Source organism: Scyliorhinus canicula, chromosome 12 (genome assembly GCF_902713615.1).
Source record: "Scyliorhinus canicula chromosome 12, sScyCan1.1, whole genome shotgun sequence".
NCBI lineage: Eukaryota > Metazoa > Chordata > Chondrichthyes > Carcharhiniformes > Scyliorhinidae > Scyliorhinus > Scyliorhinus canicula.
Genome location: NC_052157.1, coordinates 72,813,237 through 72,833,754, shown reverse-complemented (window position 1 = coordinate 72,833,754; position 20,518 = coordinate 72,813,237). Strand labels below are relative to the sequence as shown.

At 51.9% G+C, this 20,518-nt stretch overlaps 1 protein-coding gene across 1 annotated transcript; it reads left to right on the top strand.

Annotated features, from left to right (window-relative positions):
- Nucleotides 1-7,938: 7,938 nt before the first annotated feature.
- LOC119974285 (protein capicua homolog) lies at nucleotides 7,939-20,341 on the top strand. The gene is made up of 3 exons (XM_038813057.1): nucleotides 7,939-8,036; nucleotides 11,057-11,247; nucleotides 18,972-20,341. Exons 1-3 carry the CDS (start codon nucleotides 7,939-7,941, stop codon nucleotides 19,253-19,255), a joined length of 573 nt encoding a protein of 190 aa, XP_038668985.1. The 3' UTR covers nucleotides 19,256-20,341.
- Nucleotides 20,342-20,518: the final 177 nt, after the last annotated feature.

Genomic DNA, 20,518 nt, shown 5'->3' with positions numbered 1-20,518 from the left:
GGAAAATGCCCCAAATCTCTCCATAAAACCCATAGTTCGGCCCCCTTCCCCAACACAATCCTTCGCCACTCAGCCGATGACCGAAGGGACATCGGCAAGTCTCAGTCGCCAATGCAAACAACAATGGCAACAGCGGGCACCCCTGCCTCATCCCCCTATGCAACCCAAAATACCCCAAACTCGTCTCGTTCATTCGGACACTAGCCATGGGGGAGGTATACAACAATCAAACCCACGCAACAGATTTCAGCCCAAAGCACTTCCTCAGCCTCATCTGACCTTTTACCTGGAGATGGATTTCCCACAGATAAATCACCTCCACTCTCGAGCTCTTCAGGTGCGCGAACACCTCCTTACACCTCACCCCCCTCTTGTGTCCGCCCTCACTCCCCTTCGGCTCCGCTTCACTCATTCCCACTCTAAACCGGGCCCATCTAAGATGGCACCCCGCCCATGACACACCAATCCTCCATACCTGCCACATCACAAACCTACCCCCCTCCCCAACCTTCTCCTCCACCAACCTGGCCAACATCCTCACTACTTTAGTTTGTGGTGCTCATTCCCTCCACTCCCTCTGGCAGGCCCACAATCGGCAGGTTTTGTCACCTGGACCTATTCTCCTGGGCTTCACCCTCAACCGCAGTGACTTGCATAGATCTCCCAGAATCTCCACCACTGCCTCCAAAGGCACAATACTAGACGGCCACCACCTTCTCCACCTCCTGGATCCTTGCCCCCTGTGCTTCGAGGCACTTTCCCACCCACTCCAAGGACTTGAAGAAGTGCCACTGCCCCCGCAATGACCTTCCTTTGCTGCCGAAACTCCTTTTCTTTTGTTGAAAAAAAAATTTATTCAACATTTTTGCACAAACAGTACCCTACAGCTCCCCCCCCCCCCCCCCCCCCCCCCCCAAAACCCCTCATCCCTTGGCAGTAACCAGGTGTCCAAAGTGCAAATTTAACAACCCCTATCTCTGGTGGAACCCCTCTCAGACCACGTTTTACCTTTTCCAAGGACAGAAACTCCAACAGGTCCCCTAGTCAGGCCAAGTCTCTGAGGGGAGAACCTGACCTCCACCCCCCAAAAGGACCCGCCTGCAAGCGATCGATCAACAAGATGAAGGTTCTGCCCTCGCTCCTGTCTGCAACTCCGGCAGGTCCAACACCCTGAATATGGCCCCTAGGGGACCCGCTCCAATTCCATATGTAGAACCTCAGACATGGTTCGGGCAGGACCAGAACATACGGCCATGATTGGTTGGTGCGCTTCCCCACTGGTCACAACTGTCCTCCACCCCCTCAAACAGCCGGCTCATCCTCGCCTTCGTTAAGTGCATCCTGTACACCACTTTTAATTGAATCAACCCCAGCCTTGCACACGAGGTTGAGACGTTACCCCTTCACAGCACTTTACACCACAATCCTTCCTCCAGCCACTGCCCAACTCTTTGGTCCATTTAGGCATAATCCCTTCCAAAGACTCCTTAGCCTCCTCCATAATCATACCATAAGTCATTGAGACAACTCCAACTCACCCCCCCCCCCCCCCCCCCCCCCCCCCCCCCGACCTCCATCCGCACCCACAAAGCTTTCGACGACTCCTTCCAGCCCTGCACTTTTTCCACAGTCATCCCCCGGTAATAGTGCAACAGATTCGGATGAGCCAAGCCCTCCGACTGCCGAGACTTTGGAGCACCGCCTGCCTTAACCTCGCCACCTTCCCGACCCACACAAACTCCGAGACCAGCCTATCCACCCCTCGAAGAAATGCCTTTGCGAAAAAGTCCGGTAGACACTGGAACAGGAACAGTGGCAAAATATTAATTTTGACTGCCTGCACCCAGCCAGCAAACTAGAAATGGAGACTATCTCACCTCCCCAGATCCTCCTTCACCTTCCCTACCAGGCTTGGGAAATTTAGCTTTCGGAGTTGCACTTAGCCCCGCGCTATCTGCACCTCGCCAAGTACCTAAAGTGCCCTAAACGACAACCCCTCCACTCTCGCCCCTCCACATGAAGGAGACATGACAAAACACTCACTCTTCCCTAAATTCAATTTATACCCTTAAAATGCCCTAAGTTTCCCTAGCAGCCCCATTATGTCCGTCACCGATGAACCTGGGCCAATGATATATGGCAGTAAGTCATCTGCATACAGAGATTCTCTATGCTCCCAACACCCTCCCCTCCCACATTCCCTGGAATAGTGGGAATTACTCCAACTGCGTCTCATTCATCAATTTTATCCAAACCACAATCTTAAACCCAATCCCAAGCCTCTTTCTCCGCATCCTACGCCACCACCTCAAGCTCCTTCCCTCTGCCAGAGAAAGCACCACATTCAGCAGCCGCCGCACGTTCAACGACAGCTGCCTGCCCCTGACTAATCCTGTCTGATCCCCCCCCCCCCCCCCCCCCCCAAACAATCTTCGGAAGACACCCCTCCAGCCTCACTGTCAGCGCATCTTGGCATCCACTTTCAGAAGAGAGATAGGCCGATATGACCCACACTCTACCAGGCCATTAACCTTTTTCAGTAACAATGAAAGAGATGCCTGCCTCATAGTCTCAGGTAAGCTTCCCTTCGCCATCACATCCTCAAACATTTCCACCATCAGCAGCGCCAAATTGTCCTTAAACATTTTGTAAAACTCCACTGGCAATCCATCCAGTCTGGCGCCTTACCTGACTACATCTTCCCTATCGCGAACCTTCGCCTCCTCTACCCCGAATGGCTCCACGAACCCAGCCCTTTCCACCTCTCCCACCTCCAGCCACTCCAGTTTCTCCAAAAACTCCCTCATCCCCGACTCGCCCTCCGGCAGCTCTGGCTTGTATAAAATTCCTCATACACCCTATTCTCCTACTCTGGAGCCGCCACCACCCCTCCTGTCCCATCCCTAATCCACACAACCTCCCTCGCTGCTGCCTGCCAACACAGCTGGCCTGCCAACAGCCGACTGGCCTTATCACCATAATCATACACAACCCCACACACTCATCTCAACTGCCGAACCGCCCTGTCTGTAGACAGAATGTCACACTTCACCCGCAGCTCCTTCCTCCTCACCAACAACCTCGGCAATCAGCCGCTGCCACTCCTCCCACGTCGCCCTATCCACCTTTGCCTTAAATACGATGGCCTCCCGCCTCACCATTGCCTTCAATCCCTCCCAAACCACCAACAACAAAACCTCCCAATTTCGGTTAAACTCCACATACGCCTCCATCACCGTCCCCATTTAATGCAAACGTTTGGGTCCGTCAACAAGCCCACATTCAGCCTCCATGCCGGCCTCTGGGCCAGCCCCTTCTCCAAGACCACATCCACCCAGTGCGGTGCATGGTCTGCTATCACAAGCGCCAAGTACTCTACCTTCTTTACCCCTGCCAACAACGCCTTCCTGACCACAGAAAAGACGATCCTCGAATACACTTTGTGTACCGAGGAGAAAATGAATACTCCCTGTCACTGGATCAAAAACCTCCACTGATCCACCCCTCCCATCTCCTTCATAAATGCCCAAACATCTTTGCCTCATCTGGTCCTTTACCCTCAGATGGGTCTCCTGTAACAGCACAACGCCCGCTTCCAGACCCTTCAGATGCAAAAAAAACTCGCACTCTCTTCACCGGTCCTCCGCAACCTTCGTACATTCCATGCCACCATTCTGACCGGGGGTGTCTCTCTTCCTCCTCCACCACTGCCCTTCCTACCTGTCAGAATCATCCTTCAAGGCCCTGCCTCGTAGGTAGGTCTGTGCCCCAGCCCTAGTCACTGCCACCCCACTCACCAGCAACCCCACCGTTATTTCCTCTTGAAAACACTCACCCAGTATTGGCCCCATTCCCCCACCATTCACACCTCCCAGGCCCATCAAAACCTGCCCATTCAGGTTCCAACAACTGCAGCCCCTCCCCCCACCTCCCTCCCGTTCACTAGTCAACATGGCGTTTGCTAGCGCGATGGCCCATGCCAGAACCCCTCCCCACATCAAAAACGAAACCACACCAACCCCAATGCCCCCCTCATCCCTCCAATCCCCATTACTTCCAAAGAAGTAATAAAACCGATACAAGAAAAACAACACAATTCAGAAAAAAAAACTGGGCCTAAAACTGTCAAAAGTCCAAATTCAGTTCAATCCCAGACCTTATGATTCACAAACGCCTCCACCTCAAAATAATAATCTCTGCCGTTGTACGTGACCCTCAGCTTCGCCAGGTAGACGACACCAAACAGCACGCAGCATTTATACAGTGCCGCCTTAGCCTGTCCGAAGGCCGCTCACCTCCTTGCCAGCTCTGTCGTCAAGTCCTGGTATTGTTATGGGCCAGAGTTTAGAGAACCCAAAAGTGCATCATGGAGTTCACCTGACCCACAAATTTTAATAGATTGTGGTTATGGGGAGCACGAGGGCCCACTTTACAGGTGTGATGCAACAGAGAGCTACAGTACTTTCAAATTGAAACAATGTTTATTTATGAAACCAGTTAACACTTTATAAACCCACAGTAAACATCTGAACAACTATCAACATCAATAAATCCCCACAGATACAATAATCTATAAGTAAACCTTAATCTTTCCTTATTATTATTGGGCAGCACGGTAACACAAGTGGTTAGCACTGTGACTTCACAGCGCCAGGGTCCCAGGTTCGATTCCCAGCTGGGTCACTGTCTGTGCGGAGTCTGCACGTTCTCCCCGTGTTTGCGTGGGTTTCCTCTGGGTGCTCCGGTTTCCTCCCACAGTCCAAAGACGTGTAGGTTAGGTGGATTGGCCATGATAAATTGCCCCCACGTGTCCAAAAAGGTTAGGAGGGTTTATTGGGATACGGGGATAGGCTGGAAGTGAGGGCTTAAGTTGGTCGGTGCAGACTCAATTGGCCGACTGGCCTCCTTCTACACTGTATGTTCTATTAACATCCGTAAGACAAAAGACCCTTTTTAACATGGAGATCAGGTTTCAATTCTCGACTGAGAGCAGTCAGCACTTTGAAATCACCCAATTGATCTGGAGACTGTCTTTAATTTGCAGAGAGATCCTTGTACAGCTCCTTGTTTTGTCTGCAGCTATCCAGCTCTCAAAATGAAAGTAAAACACACTGTGTAGCAAACAGCCTAAAGCAAAAGTAAAAAGCTGACAGACAGCCCAGCTCCACCCACACACTGACATCACTGATAAACACCCATTTCTTAAAGGTACAACTACTAATATTTTTATAAACACCCATTTCTTAAACACCCATTTCTTAAAGGTACTCTCACATGAGAGTATATAATAATCCCGTGGCTTCCCACTCCACCTCGTGCCTCTGCTTCGCCCACCTCAGCACCCTCTCTTTCACCTGCAAATTATAGAAACAGACGATCACTGCCCTCGGTGGCTCATTCATCCTCAGTTTCGACCGGAGCGACCGGTGGGCCCTGTCCAACTGTAATGGGACGGCTCCTGTCCCTCCCCCATCAGTTTCACCATCTTATCGGTGAGGTATTCTGTAGGCCTCTGGTTCTCCACCTCCTCGGGCACACCCACGAACCTCAGGTTATGCCTTCCCAACCTGTTCTCCAGGTCTTCCACCTTGGCTCTCAGTTCTCTGTTGATCTCTGTCACTCTCCGCAGCTCCTCATCCCGAGGTCAAATGGTCACTATGCCATGACCAGGCCTTCTCCATTCCTTTCATTTTCTCCTCCTGCTCCTGCACCGTTGTCAAAGTTCTCACCAACTCCTCTCACCGGGGCAAGGGTCTCTCCCAACCATGCCTTAAGCAAGGCCATCATCACCTTTCTAAAGCTTTTTGAAATGCTTCAAGAACAGCCGTTCGAACTCCCCAGCCATCATCTCCGTCACCTTCTCCACAATGGTGGGAGCGGAGCCACCCGACAAGCTCTCTCCCGCCATCTTTTCTCCTGCTGCACCCCTCGCCATGGTCGATGGCGGACCTTTGCTCATTGCCTTCTTCCCTGGATTCTTCTTGCTGTTTTTTGACATTCTATCAATGCCCTAGACCTTCCCACAGCTCATCATGAACAAATTCTCACCAAAAACTGGACTAAGAAGACCATAAAAGACAGCTCTGGGAGGAGCTACCAAACATGCGCCCTCTACCTACATACCGCAACTGGAAGTCCCGAAACTCCTCTTTCATGAAGTCCATCAAGTGCTCCATTTGCAGCTTTCCCGCTGTGATGACCCTTCCCCCTCCGCCATTTTTGTAATTGGTACAGCGCCACGAATCTGCTCCAACTCTTTCACCAGGTCCTTCACTGTCTTCAGCCGGGTCTGAGAGCCCATAAACATCCAGGAGAGAACTTCTTGCCCTACACTCTCCGCCCCACTTTTCCGCCGAATCAACCCAAAACATGGCTGAAAAGGACCAAAACCAACACCTGGACCCAGAGACGCCCTGTGCGTGATCACTCACACCATGGCTGCTACCAGAAGTCCTGCAATTGGCATCTTTTATGTTAAAATAAACTTACATTTATGCACCAAATTTATCGCATCAACATCAAAGAAATAGCCTTGCAATTAACAGTTAAACCGTTCTTAAATAAAAGGAAACACCCACTATCTACACCTGTCACTATATATATTCCAACAAAGCATCCCATTACAGTTCAAGATCCACTCGTAAATAAAGTTAGCAATCAGGCTACTTGCTTATCTGTGTATTTCAAGAGCAGATCCAGTATATTTCTGTCTTGTCAGACTCTTCTGCTCAACCTAACAGCATTTGGCAAAACTGCAAACTACAGACAGACCTGGCTCCTCCCATTAATTACATCAACGATGTCCCATCATCTGCTTAGCTAGGACTAAGCGCAATCCCTCGTAAATTATCTACTCTCAAGGAAATCTCCAGCAATCAAAATAATATCCTATTAGCCATCCCTCTGAAAACAAGTAAATTGTTAAAATCAACTATTTTTTTAAAACTGTTTTTATTGGTATTCACATTTAATGTTACAGATTTCAGTTCATAGGTTGTTACAGGTTGAAAAACTGCATAATACAAAAGAGGTAAACCAAAGAACAAAAACAAAAACAGAAACAACGATTACGATACATATTTACACATACTTGTCTCCCCTCCCTCTGTGGCCGTGGTCCCCATTTGGCCGACCTGCGTCAGTTGAACTCCCCAGTGTAGCCCGAGCGTGTGTTAACTGTTTATTTTACTTTATTATATTTTTTGTTGTTAACTCTGGTTTTTCCACTTGCCCTCAGGCCAGACCCTGCAACTCTGTCCTTTGTACCTCGCGGTCTCCTTTTCTTTGTTGTGAACTTTCTCTCCCCACCCCACCTCACCACTTCCTCCCATCCTGTTCTACTAGTTGCTGGTAAAGGGTCATCTGGACTCGAAACGTTAGCTCTTTCCTCTCCCTACAGATGCAGCTAGATCTGCTGAGATTTTTCAGCATTTTCTCTTTTGGTTTCAGATTCCAGCTCTGCAGTAATTTTCTTTTATTTTTTACCTCCTCATTCGGGTTCTGGTTAGGTGCGCTCTGTGCACCACCTTGTGCTGCATTAGGCTCAGTCCTGTGCTTGTGGATTGGAGTTCTTTGATCCAGACTCCTCCCCCTACTTCTATGCCAAACTCTTCCTCCCATCTTTTCATTGTCCTGTCCAGCAGTCACCTTTACAGGTCCCCACAGTTTCCCTCCCCTAGGTCACCCGCGTGAACTCGCAAAGTCCTGGTAACTGGGGTTACGTCGTCGTTTCCCTATGGAGGAAGTTTTTGATCTGTATATGTCTCATTTTGTTTCCTTTTGGTAGTTGAAATCCCTCCGTGAATTCTACCAGGTTCTCTATTCTGTCGTCTGTGTACATGTCTCTAATTGTCAGTGTCTCCTCGCCTGTCTCCACCTTTTGACGGTGTTGCCCATTGTTGCGGGAGTGAACCTGTGGTTGCGCAGAGGTGGGCCATAATGGACGTTTCAGTTGGACAGAAGCGCTGTCTCATCTGGTACCACATTCAGAGCGTGGCTACTACACTGGGCTTTTCGAGTGCTTCATCGGAGGATACGTGAGTGCGGTTGTGACTAGGGTTCGGAGGGATGTCCCTCGCTAGGAACTCTCTTCCCCTCACCCATTCGGCTCCGGGTTCCTTCACCCATTCCCTTACTCTTTCTGCTTTGGCCGCCCAGTGGTAGAATTGAGGTTTCGGAAGGCCAGGCCTCCCATACTACTTTTCCTTTGTAGGACCTATAATAATAATCTTTATTGTCACAAGTAGGCTTACATTAACATTGCAATGAAGTTACCGTGAAAATCCTCTCGTCACCACATTCCGGTGCCTGTTTGGGTACACGGAGGGAGAATTCAGTATGTCCAAATTACCTAACTGCACGTCTTTTGGGACTTGTGGGAGGAAACCGGAGAACCCGGAGGAAACCCACGCAGACACAGGGAGAATGTGCAGACTCCACACAGACAGTGACCCAAGCCGGGAATCAAAGCTGGGACCCGGTGTGAAGCAACAGTGCTAGCCACTGTGCTACCGTGCCGCCCATGATCAACCATGTGTGTCCAGGTCAGGAATCTTCCCCAGCACCACCTCTTAAAATCCACATCATCCCAATTAGGGGCATAAATGTTTATCATAACCACCGGCATCTTCTCCAGCTTCCCACTCACCATCACAAACCTCCCCCATTTCAAAAGGGAAAAGGTTTTCCAAGAACAGTAAAAAAAAAACACCTCCTCAGAAGTTCAGTCTCCTTCTTTTCCTGCCAGTCCATTGTCCCTCAGAAATTCCAATCGCCTCCTCTGGTGTACCAAAATAATATTCTCGATTCTGGAAAGTAACCCAGAGGCGGGCTGGCTGCAACACCCCAAACTTTACCCCTTCTTGAAGAGGGCAGCCTTGACCCGATTAAGTCTGGCCCTCCTCTTCGGCAGTTCTGCTCCCAGGTCCTGATACACCCGCAGCTCGTTCCCTTCCCAAGTGCACTTCCTCATCTACCTCGCCAACTGCAGAATCTTCTCTTTCTTTGTCCAAGAAGCGGTGCAACCGCACCACCGTCGCCTTTGGCGGCCTCGCCCGCCTGTGGCCTCCATATCAGCGCCCTGTGCGTTCGGTCAACCTCTAGAGGCCGGTCAAAGGCTCACTCCCCATTAGCTTCTCCAACATTTTGGCCAGAAATGTCCCAGCTTCCGCTCCTTCGATGCCTTTGGTCATCCCCACGATCCTCAAAGTAGGCTTTCTGGAGCGATTTTCCAGGTCCTCCACCTTCTCCTTCAGCCTCATTTGGGTCTCTAGCATCACCTCCATCTAGGCCGCTAATGAGGCGAGCTGATCCTCGTTCTCTCCCACCGCCTCTCCCATTTTCTGGATTGCCCGGCCCTGGGCCTCCAGCCTCTCCTCCATTCGGTCAATCCCTGCTTTAGCGGCTCCAGCACCTTGGCCAGCTCCTCCAGGGCTTCCTTTCTCTGCTGGCTGAACTTATCCTTTAATAAGTCCACCAGCTGCTCCGTTGACCATTGGGTGGGCAGCACAGGCCCTTTGCCCTTCACCATCTTAACACCTCCAAGACTCTCCTGCTCCAACAACTCCTTCTTCTCGACCCACTCCTCGTTTGTGGATCCATCCACCAGCCACTCCAGAGGAGTTACACCTTCTCTTGGTACTCCGACACAACTTTTCATCCAAAGGTTTCATCCCTCAGACGGAGAAAGGACCGACTAATTCCACTTTAAGCAGGAGCTACCAAATATGCGACCGCTCACTCCATGGCCACCACCGTAAATCCCCAAAAACTAGGGTTTTTAACAACATCACTGCCACAAATAAAAAATAGAACATATAGGAATTTCTACATTCATCACAGGCTGGAGGAAGTTACCGAGATAGAGAGCTTTATAGGGACCGGAGGAGGTTACAGAGATAGGGAGGGTTGTAGGGGCTGGAGGAGGTTACAGAGATAGGGAGCGTTGTAGGGACTGGAGGAGGTTACAGAGATAGGGAGCGTTGTAGGGGCTGGAGGAGGTTACAGAGATAGGGAGCGTTGTAGGGACTGGAGGAGGTTACAGGGATAGGGAGGGTTGTAGGGGCTGGAGGAGGTTACAGAGACAGGGAGGGTTGTAGGGGCTGGAGGAGGTTACAGGGATAGGGAGGGTTGTAGGGGTTGGAGGAGGTTACAGAGATAGGGAGCGTTGTAGGGGCCGGAGGAGGTTACAGAGATAGGGAGGGTTGTAGGGACTGGAGGAAGGTTACAGAGATAGGGAGGATTGTAGGGGCTGGAGGAGATTACAGAGATAGGGAGGGTTGTAGGGGCTGGAGGAGGTTACAGAGATCGGGAACATTGTAGGGGCTGGAGGGAGTTACAGAGATAGGGAGGGTTGTAGGGGCTGGAGGAGGTTACAGAGATAGGGAGGGTTGTAGGGGCTGGAGGAGGTTACAGAGATAGGGAGCATTGTAGGGGCTGGAAAAAGTTTGAGGTCTAAGATGGGAAGGACCAAAGCCATGAAGGGATTTGAAAACAAGGCTGATAATTGTAACATGGAGGCAGTGTTGATCTGGGAAGCAGTGTAGAGGAATGAGTGCTCTGATGATGGGTGAACGGGATTTTCTGAGAGTTCAGACAGGGCAGCAGAGTTTTGGATGACCTCATGTTTCCGGAGAGGGGCAATGTGGGGAGAGCAGCCAGGAGTGCACTGGAAGAGTCGTGTCTGGAGGCAACAAAGGAATGGAAGAGCAGGGCAGCACGGTGGCCTAGTGGTTAGCACAGCTGCCTCACGGCGCTGAAGTCCCAGGTTCGATCCCGGCTCTGGGTCACTGTCCGTGTGGAGTTTGCACATTCTCCCCGTGTCTGCGTGGGTTTCGCCCCCACAACCCAAAAATGTGCAGAGTAGGTGGATTGGCCACGCTAAATTGCCCCTTAATTGGAAAAAATAATTGGGTAAAAAAGGAATGGAAGAGCGGCTGAGCAGCAAGTGAGCTTAGATGGGTGCTGCTGGGGGATGTTATGGAAGTGCGCAGTCATCGGGCTGGCTTGGGTATGTGTAAGAAAACTCCATTTCGGTGAACAGATTGGGCTGATGGTGCTGTGTTTTGCTGTCAGCTGACTTCTATTATTCTCCTATCCTCTGTGCAGCTGCCCAGGGATCAGATGCTGATGACGTTCTGGCTGATCTGGAGTTTGAGAAGGTGCCATACTCTTCACTCAGACGGACACTGGACCAAAGGCGGGCACTGGTCATGCAACTGTTCCATGAACACGGATTCTTCCCATCAGGTAAGGAAAGGACTCTCAACCTCTCTCTTTCTCTCTCTCGCCCTGTAACTTTCCTGCACTCTCCCCTCTCTCTCTCACTACCCACTCTCCCTCTCTCGCTCCCCACTTCCCCCTCTCTCTTGCTCACCACTCTCTAGCTTTCCCCCTCTCTTGCTTCCCCCCTCTCCCGCTTTCACCCTCTCCCGCTTTCCCCCTCTCACTCCCCTCCTCACGCTTCCCTTCTCTCTTTCGCCTCTCCTCTCTCCCTTGCTCCCCCCCTCTCTCTCTTGCTTTCCCCTCTCTCTCTTGCTTCCCCCCTCACTCTCTCGCTCCCCCCCTCTCTCTCTCGCTCCCCCCTCTCTCTCTCTCTCGCTCCCCCCTCTCTCTCTCGCTCCCCCCCCCCTCTCTCGCTCCCCCCCCCCCCCCCTCTCTCTCTCTCTCTCACGTCCCCCTCTCTCTCTCACGTCCCCCTCTCACTCTCCTCTCTCTCTCTCTCTGGTAAGAGGGACTTGATGCACTATCAATTACCACAAAGACGAGAGTAGTGGAATAATCGAGGCTTTATTGAGCAAGATGTGGTGCCTCCTGTAGCTGGAACCAGAATGGCTGCAGCACCGGAGAGCATACACATTTATACGCTGCCTACTGGGCGGAGCCAGCAGGCAGGTATTTACCCCTGTACCTCTAGTATGTGTGTCCGCACATGCTTGCGAAGGAGGTCGGTTCCAGGAACTGTCAGCCATGTTGGCAGCGAGACCCCGGAGGTGGACTTTCTGGGGAAGGCAAAGAGACGTTCATGGGGGGATTCGTTATTCGCTGTGCAGAGGAGCGATCGGATGGAGTGAAGCGCGTCGTGGAGGACATCCTGCCAGCGGGTGACCGGGAGATTTTCAGACCGCAGGGCCAGCAGGACGGCCTTCCAGACCATCCCGTTCTCCCTCTCCATCTGCCCGTTTCCCCGGGGGTTGTAGCTGGTCGTCCTGCTCGAGGCAATGCCCTTGCTGAGCAGGAACTGACGCAGCTCATCACTCATAAAGGAGGATCCCCGATCACGGTGGATGTAGGTGGGGAAACCAAACAGGGTGAAGATACTGTGGAGGGCTTTAATGACCATGGCAAAAGTCATATCGGGACATGGGATGGCGAAGGGAAATCGGGAGTACTCATCGAACCACGTTCAGAAAGTACGTGTTGCGGTCGGTGGAGGGGAGGGACCTTTTGAAGTCCATGCTGAGGAGCTCAAAGGGGCGGGAGGCCTTCACCAAGTGCGCTTGATCTGGCCGGTAGAAGTGTGGCTTGCACTCTGCGCAGAGCTGGCAGTGTCTGGTGACAGTCCTGGCCTCCTCAATGGAGTAGGGCAGGTTGCGGGCCTTGATGAAATGTAAGAACCGGGTGGCAGAGGTCAGAGTGGAGAGCCTGGTGTCGGTCCACTTGTGCGCTGGCACATGTACTGCGCGATAGGGCGTCAGGGGGCTTGTTGAGCTTCCCGGGGCGATACAAAATCTCATAATTATAGGTGGAGAGCTCAATCCTCCACCTCAAGATCTTATCGTTTTTGATCTTGCCCCACTGTGTGTTATTGAACATGAAGGCAACCGACCGTTGGTCAGTGAGGAGAGTGAATCTCCTGCCGGCCAGGTAATGCCTCCAATGCTGCACAGCTTCCACAATGGCCTGGGCCTCCTTTTCGACAGAGGAGTGCCAAATTTCAGAGGCATGGAGGGTGCGGGAAAAGAAGGCCACGGGCCGGCCCGCCTGGCTGACGGTGGTGGCCAGAGCTACGTCCGATGCATCGCTCCCGACCTGGAAGGGGAGGGACTCGTTGACTGCATGCATTGTGGCCTTTGCGATGTCTGCCTTGATGCGGTTGAAGGCCTGGCGGGCCTCAGCTGTCAGGGGAAAAATTGGGAGTGAATGAGTGGGCGGGCCTTGTCCGCATAGTTAGGGACCCACTGGGCATAGTAGGAGAAAAACCCCAGCATCGTTTCAGGGCCTTGGGCAGTGGGGGAGGGGGAGTTCCATGAGGGGGGTGCATGCGGTCAGGGTCAGGCCCGAGAACTCCATTTTCCACGACATAGCCAAGGATGGCTAAGCGGTTGGTGCGGAACATGCATTTCTCCTTATTGTACGTGAGATTAAGGAGTTTGGCGGTCTGAAGAAATTTTAGAAGGTTAACGTCGTGGTCCTGCTGATCGTGGCCGCAGATGGTGCCATTGTCTAGGTACGGGAAGGTGGCCTACAGTCCGTACCGGTCAACCATTCGGTCCATCTCACGTTGGAAGACTGTGACCCCATTAGTGACACCGAAGGGAAGTGATAGAGGCGGCCATCTGCTTCGAACGCAGTGTATTTGCGGTTCTCCGGGCGGATGGGGAGCTGGTGGTAGGCGGACCTCGGGTCCAATGTGGAAAAGACCTGATACTGTGCAATCTGATTGACCATGTCAAATATGCGTGGGAGTGGGTACGCGTCGAGCTGCGTGTAGCGATTGATGGTCTGGCTGTAGTCAATGACCATCCTGTGCTTCTCCCCAGTCTTTACTACTAGCACTTGGGCTCTCTAGGGGCTGTTGCTGGCCTCAATGATGCCTTCCCGCAGAAGCCATTGGATTTCCGACCTGATGGAGGTTCTGTCCTGGGCACTGTACAGTCTGCTCCTGGTGGTGACGGGTTTGCAATCCGGGGTGAGGTTCGCAAACAAGGAAGGTGGATCGACCTTAAGGGTCGTGAGGCTGCATGCGGGGGGGGGGGGGGGGGGGGGTGTAGGGGCCCGCCGAATTTTATGGTTAAGCTTTGGAGGTGGCACTGAAAATCCAGGCTGAGTAACAGGGCAGCGCAGAGGTGGGGGAGGACATAGAGCCGGAAGTTGCTGAACTCTACGCCTTGGACGGTGAGGGTCGCGATGCAGTACCCCCGGATTTCCACAGAATGGGATCCGGAGGCCAGGGAGATTTTCTGGGTGATGGGGTGTATCGTGAGGGAACAGCGCCTTACCGTAGTGGGGTGGATGAAGCTCTCTGTGCTCCCGGAGTCAAAAAGGCAGGACGTCTTGTGCCCATTGATTTTCACCGTTGTCGTTGCAGTCGCGAGTTTGCGGGGCCGAGACTGGTCCAGGGTCATCGAGGCGATCTGCGGCAGATGCTGGGAGGCCCCGGGCTGGTCAGCGGTGCTGGAGGTAGCGGCAGACGATGAATGGGCAGACGAGCAGGGGTCCTGAGGCGCGGTTAAAATGCCGCCGAAGATGCCGGTGCCCACGGGCCGCACGTGGCCTGCGGAGAAGATGGCGGCACCCCTGGGTCGCATGTGGGGGGGGTGTAGGAACGCTGGGCCCAGAAACAGCGGCGACCGACCGGGCCTGGCACACAGCAGCAAAGTGTCCCTTCTTTCTGCATCCGTTGCAGGTTGCACTCCACGCCGTGCAGTGCTGCCGGTGGTATTTGTTCAGCCCTCAAAAATAGCATTTGGGCCCCCCAGGGTTGGCCGGCTGGCGCGGCGCAGGCTTGCGGTGGGCTGGAGTCGGTAGCTGGTGGGGCCAACGATGCCCATGAGGGTGCCGTGCGGTCGGGGGCGTACGACTGGACGTTATGGGAGGCCACTGTTAACGAGTTTGCGAGCTGCCTAGTTCCCGCAAGATCAAGCGTACTCCCCTTCCAATAGGCGCTGGCGGACGTACGCAGACTTCATGCCCGTGACATAAGCGTCTCTAATTAAAAGTTCTGTGTGCTGGACTGCCGAAACTGCCTGGCAGTCACAGTTGCTCCCCAGGATGTGCAGGGTAAGCAAGAAATCGTCCAGGGACTCACCGGGGAGTTGCTGTCTCATGGACAGGAGGTGCCTGGCGTATAGTTGATTGACTGGCTGAACGTAATGTTCCTTCAGGAGCTCCATTGCTTCAGAGTAAGTGGGAGCATCCCGGATGAGAGGAAAAATGTCAGGGCTCATCCGTGAATAAAGGACTTGGAGCTTCTGTGCGTCCGAGGGTTCCTCAGCGGATGTTCGGAGGTAGCTTTCGAAGCAGGCAGAAAGGCGGATGTAGCGTTGGCTGCTTGAGGGCTCAGCTGCAGGCGATCAGGCTTGATGCGAAGATCCATCATTTTAAAAAATTTTTGCTCAATAAATTGATGCACTATCAGTTACCACAAAGACGAGAGTAGTGGAATAATCAAGGCTTTATTGAGCAAAGATGTTGTGCCTCCTGTAGCTGGAAACGGAATAGCTGCAGCACCGGCAAGCACACACATTTATACGCCGCCTACTGGGCGGAGCCAGCAGGCAGGGATTTACCCATGTACCTCTAGTATATGTGTCTTACCGTAATACATATAATACTGCTAGTGGTGACTACCACAGGACTCTCTCTCTCACTGTCTGGTTCGAGGGACTCTGTCTCTCTCTCTCATTCTGTCTGGTAAGAGGCACTTTCTCTCTTTGTCTCTCTCTCTCTCACTCTGTCTGGTAAGAGGGACTCTCCCTCTCTCTCTCTCCTTTCTCTCCTCTCTCTCACTCTATCTGGTAAGAGGAACTCTCTCTCCTCTCTCTCTCTCTTCCTCTCTCTCACTCTGTCCAGTAAGAGGGACTCCCTCTCTCTCTCTCTCCCTCTCTCTCTCTCCCTCTCTCTCACTCTGTCTGGTAAGAGGAATTCTCTCTCTCACTCTGTCTGGTAAGATGGACTCTCTCTCTTTCTCTCCCTCTCTCTCACCGTCTGGTAAGGGGAACTCTCTCTCTGTCTCTCTCTCTCTCTCTGTCTGGTAAGAGGGACTCTCTCTCCCTATCTCTCTCTGTGTCTGGTCAGAGGGACTCTCTCTGTCTCCCTCTCTCTCTCTGTCTGGTAAGAAGGACCCTCTCTCTCTTCTCTCTATCTCTCTCTCTCCCTCTCTCTCTCCGTCTAGGAAGGGGAACTCTCTCTGTCTCTGTCTCTCTTTCTCTGTGTCTGGTCAGAGGGACTCTCTCTCCCCCTCTCTCAATGCGTCTGGTCAGAGGGACTCTCTCTCTCTCTCTTCCTCTCTCTCTCACTCCGTCTGGTCAGAGGATCTCTCTCTCTCACTCCGTCTAGTCAGAAGGACTCTCTCCCTCTCTGTCTGTCTCACTCCGTCTGGTCAGAGGGACTCTCTCCCTCTCTGTCTGTCTCACTCCGTCTGGTCAGAGGGACTCTCTCTCCCTCTCTTCCTCTCTCTCTCACTCCGTCTAGTCAGAAGGACTCTCTCCCTCTCTGTCTGTCTCACTCCGTCTGGTCAGAAGAACTCTCTCTCTCTCTCTCTCTCTCTCTCTCTCTCTCCCCCTCTCTCTCTCTCTCCCCCTCTCTCTCACTCCGTCTGGTCAGAGGGACTCTCTCCCTCTCTCTCTCTTACTCGTCTGGTAAGAGGGACTCTCCCTCTCTTAGTCAGTAGAGTGGGACTTTCTCTTTTTCTGTTTCTCCCAAAATGGAGGCGTCTGTCTCTCCTTGTCTTTGCCCCCTTCCTGCCCTCTTTACCCCTGTCCCTCTCTCTCCTTCTCCTCCTTCACCCCATCGCCCGCCTACCTCTCTTTTCTCCCCCCTCTCTCTGTCAGCTAAGGGAGCCCTGTCTCTCAATCGATCACATATGGGGTCCCTCTGTGTGTGGCTCTTGCTCTCTCTGCATGTCTATCTCTCTCCCTCCATCTCTCAGTCAGGAATATAAGCGACTGTGTCTCTCACACACATGGGAAATTTTATGAACTCACAAAATCAGCACCATCTTTCTCAGTGTGAGGGACAATTTTCTCCTTCTGAACATGGCTGCTGGTCTCTCTCTCAGTTACTCAATCGCCTTTGCACTCACCCGACCCCCTTGCACTTACCAGGGGGAGTGAAAGAATTGAGACTGATAATTGCAGAGACCCGAGGAATAATCTTCCAGCCTTCCTCAGAAACAGGGATGGTTCGAGTGGGCTGGAGAATGGTGCATTGTTCAAAAAGGACTGCAATGATGAAGCCGGTAACTCCACCAGTTAGTTTGACTTCAGTTGTGGGGAAGCTGCTGGAAATTATAGTTCTGGACAGAATCAACAGTGATCAATAGACAAGTACAGGATATATTAAGGAAAGCCAGCATGGATTCATTCAGGGAATACCATGTTTAACTAACTTCCTGGAGCTTTTTCAGGAGTTAACAGAGAAGGTGGATCAGGGCAACATTCTGATGTGGTGTATGTGGATTTTCAAAAGGCATTTGCTACAGTGCCACACAAAACTTGCGTGAAAAATTACAGCTCATGGATTTAAATGGCAAGATAGCCATTGGCAAGATAGCCATTGGCAAGATAGTCATGGGCACGGTGAATGTTGGGCTGGTCTGGAAAGTGGGCTAAAAGTGACAGGAAACAGAGAGTCGAGATAAACATTTGTCTTTCAGATTGGAGGTACGTTTATAGAGGGGTTCCCCAGGTCAGTGCTGGGACCCTTGCTCTTCCTAATATATATTAATTACCAAGACTGTGATGGGCAGGACAGGATTTCAATATTGCAGACGATAAGATTGGAAACATTTTCAGTTGTGATAAGTACAGTCTTGCACTTCAAAGGGGCTGAGATATCTTGGTGGATTGGGCAAGTTGCCGATGACGTTCACTGCAGAGAAATGAGAGGTAATTCCATTTGGCAGGAAGAATGTGGAGAGACAGAATAAAATAAAGGGGAAATTCTAAAGAAGGTACAGGAGCAGAGAGACCTTGAAGTATATGTACATAAGTCATTGAAGATGGCAGGACAGATGGCACGGTGGCGCAGTGGTTAGCCCTGTTGCCTACGGCACTGAGGACCCGGGTTCGATCCCCGGCCCTTAATAAGTTTTTAAAAAAACATTGAAGATGGCAGGGCATGTTGAGAAAGTAGCTAATCAACCGTACATTAACTTTGGCTTTATTAATAGAGGCATTGAGTACAAGTGGAATGAGATTCTACATCTACACTAACTACACTAGTTAGTCCTCGTCTGGGGCACTGTGTCGAGTTCTGAGCACTGTACTTGAGGAAGGATATGAAACCATTGGATATAGTAGAGGTCATTCACAAGATTGATTCCTGGGATGAGCAACTGTAGCTATGAGGAGAGATTGGAGAGGTCGGAACTGTTTTTCTAGAACAGTACAGGCCCTTCAGCCCACAATGTTGTGCCAGCCCTTTAACCTAATCTAAGATAAAAATAACCCACACCCCTTCAATTTACTGCTGTCCATGTGCCTGTCCAAGAGTCGCTTAAATGTCCGTAATGATGCTGACTCCACCACACCTGCTGGCAGTGCATTCCATGTACACAATGCACTCCACCACTTGATAGAGGTATTCAAAATCCTGAGGGGTATGGACAGGGTAAATAGTGAGAAACGGTCCCCACTCAAGAGATTGTCACCGACACAGATTCAAAATAATTGGCAAAATAAGCAAAAGTGATGGGTGGTGAAATCTGCAATGAGTTTCCTGGGAGGCTGGTGGGAACTGGTTTGATCGAGCTATTCAAAAGAGAATTGGATTGCTCTCTGAAAATGAAGAATGTACAATGTTACAGGGTTATGACAGGGGGGGGGGGCAGGACTGGGCAGAATGCCCTTGCAGAGAGTCAATGCAGAATCGATGGGCCAAATGGCCTCCGTCTGCACTCTAAAGGCTCTGTGATTCCGTTAAACCTAGGTGGTGAGAACTGCTTACTAACTTCTCTCTCTCTTTCTCTCCCTCACCCTCACCTTTTGTCCCTCTCCCTCCCTCTCTCCATTCCCACCCTTCACTCCCAGCTCAAGCCACTGCAGCCTTCCAGGCCCGTTACTCGGACATCTTCCCCACCAAGGTGTGCCTGCAGCTGAAGATTCGCGAGGTGCGGCAGAAGATCATGCAGACGGCTACCCCAAATGAGCAGGCGCAGTCCTCCCCCTTCCCACAGTCCCCGTCCGGCCAGCCGTCCCAGGACTCGCTGGCGAGGGGCGAGGAGGAGGCCGAGATAGGGGAGGAGCAGGAGAGGACAGAGAGGTCAGAGCCGTCCCCAGGCGAGAGCGGCGAACCCGGTGCCAACGTGAGGTGATGAAGGCGTTAGGATGGATGGTGTCCGCTCAACAAAGTGGTTTTTATTTTATATATAGATTATATATATAAATATATTAATGCATAAAAGTGCGAGGACATGCCACTGGGGGAGGGGGCGGGGGATGGGTTTGCAGTGATGGGCGACGTTGCAAAACAGGCCCCTTTGGAATCGCTCGATGCCTGCCTCGTGCCCAAGGAGACTGTGCCGACAGCCAGCGTCAGGACAATGCACCGGGACGTCAGCAGCTGCCGCTGGGGGTGGCGGAGGGGAGGTGTTGTGGGACAAACGTGCGAGGAATGCTTTTAATGAATCCTTGGCCATTCACCCCCTAATCACCCACCCCCTCCCTCGCCCTCAGCCCACAGGACGGTGGGCTGGGCCCATTCCAGGCGTGTCTGATCGAAGCTCTGCCGCTGCAGTGAGCCAGGGTGCAGATGGCTTTCGTGAGGGCCAGCACGCACGCACAAGACAAATAACTCTGCAATTCAAGGAAAACTATACTCCCCCACTAATTGTGTATGGGGAAACGTAGATTGCTTCTGTTTGTTTCAACCCCAGTCTCTCATGGGACATTTTTATCGGATCGTATTGTATTAGGAGCTCTGTACAGATTTCCCCACTCTGTTATTGAATCCAGCCTCCCCATCCCTCGCTCTCTGTCCCTCACTCTTCCCTTCCTCTATCCTCCTCTGCTATCCTCACCCCCCCAACCCCCTCTATGTTTCCATCGTTCTCTCCACTGTCACTCTTGCCTCTGTTACCCCCTCCTTACTCTCTGCCTCCTCCCTCTGTCACTCTAAATAACTCTGTCTCTGCCAGTCTCCTCTCTATGTCCCCATCTCTCATACCTTTCCTCCCTGTCCCTTCTTTTTTTATCCATCCCTGACTTCTCTTCCCCTATGCTCATTCTCCCCCTCCCCTTCCCTCTCTCTTCCCCTTCCTTCGGCTATCTCTTGTGCTAAAGCATTCTGTACAGAATATGTAAAGTTGCTTTGTATTATAGATTGAAGCTGCCCCTAAGGGGTACTATCTCGTAACTGTGCAAAATGTGTTTTTAATACAACCCTTAACACCCTGCCTTAACTCACTGTGTAAAGGACAAGTGGACCACCTGCACTCTCCCCACATGCATCAGCGTGGGTGCTGCATGAGTCTCTCCGAGCACTCCCTCCCTCTCTCTCCTCTCCCTCTTCCTCTCTCTCTCTCTTCCTCTCTCTTCCTCCCTCTCTCTTCCTCTCTCTCTCTCTCTCTTCCTCTCTC

Bases quoted from the DNA above. Each gene is read 5' to 3' on its own strand.
- LOC119974285 (XM_038813057.1), top strand. From the start codon at position 7,939: ATGGACGTTTCAGTTGGACAGAAGCGCTGTCTCATCTGGTACCACATT. The intron at 8,037-11,056 runs GTGAGTGCGGTT...GGGCTGATGGTG, and splicing joins AGTGCTTCATCGGAGGATAC to CTGTGTTTTGCTGTCAGCTG. The intron at 11,248-18,971 runs GTAAGGAAAGGA...CTTCACTCCCAG, and splicing joins ACACGGATTCTTCCCATCAG to CTCAAGCCACTGCAGCCTTC.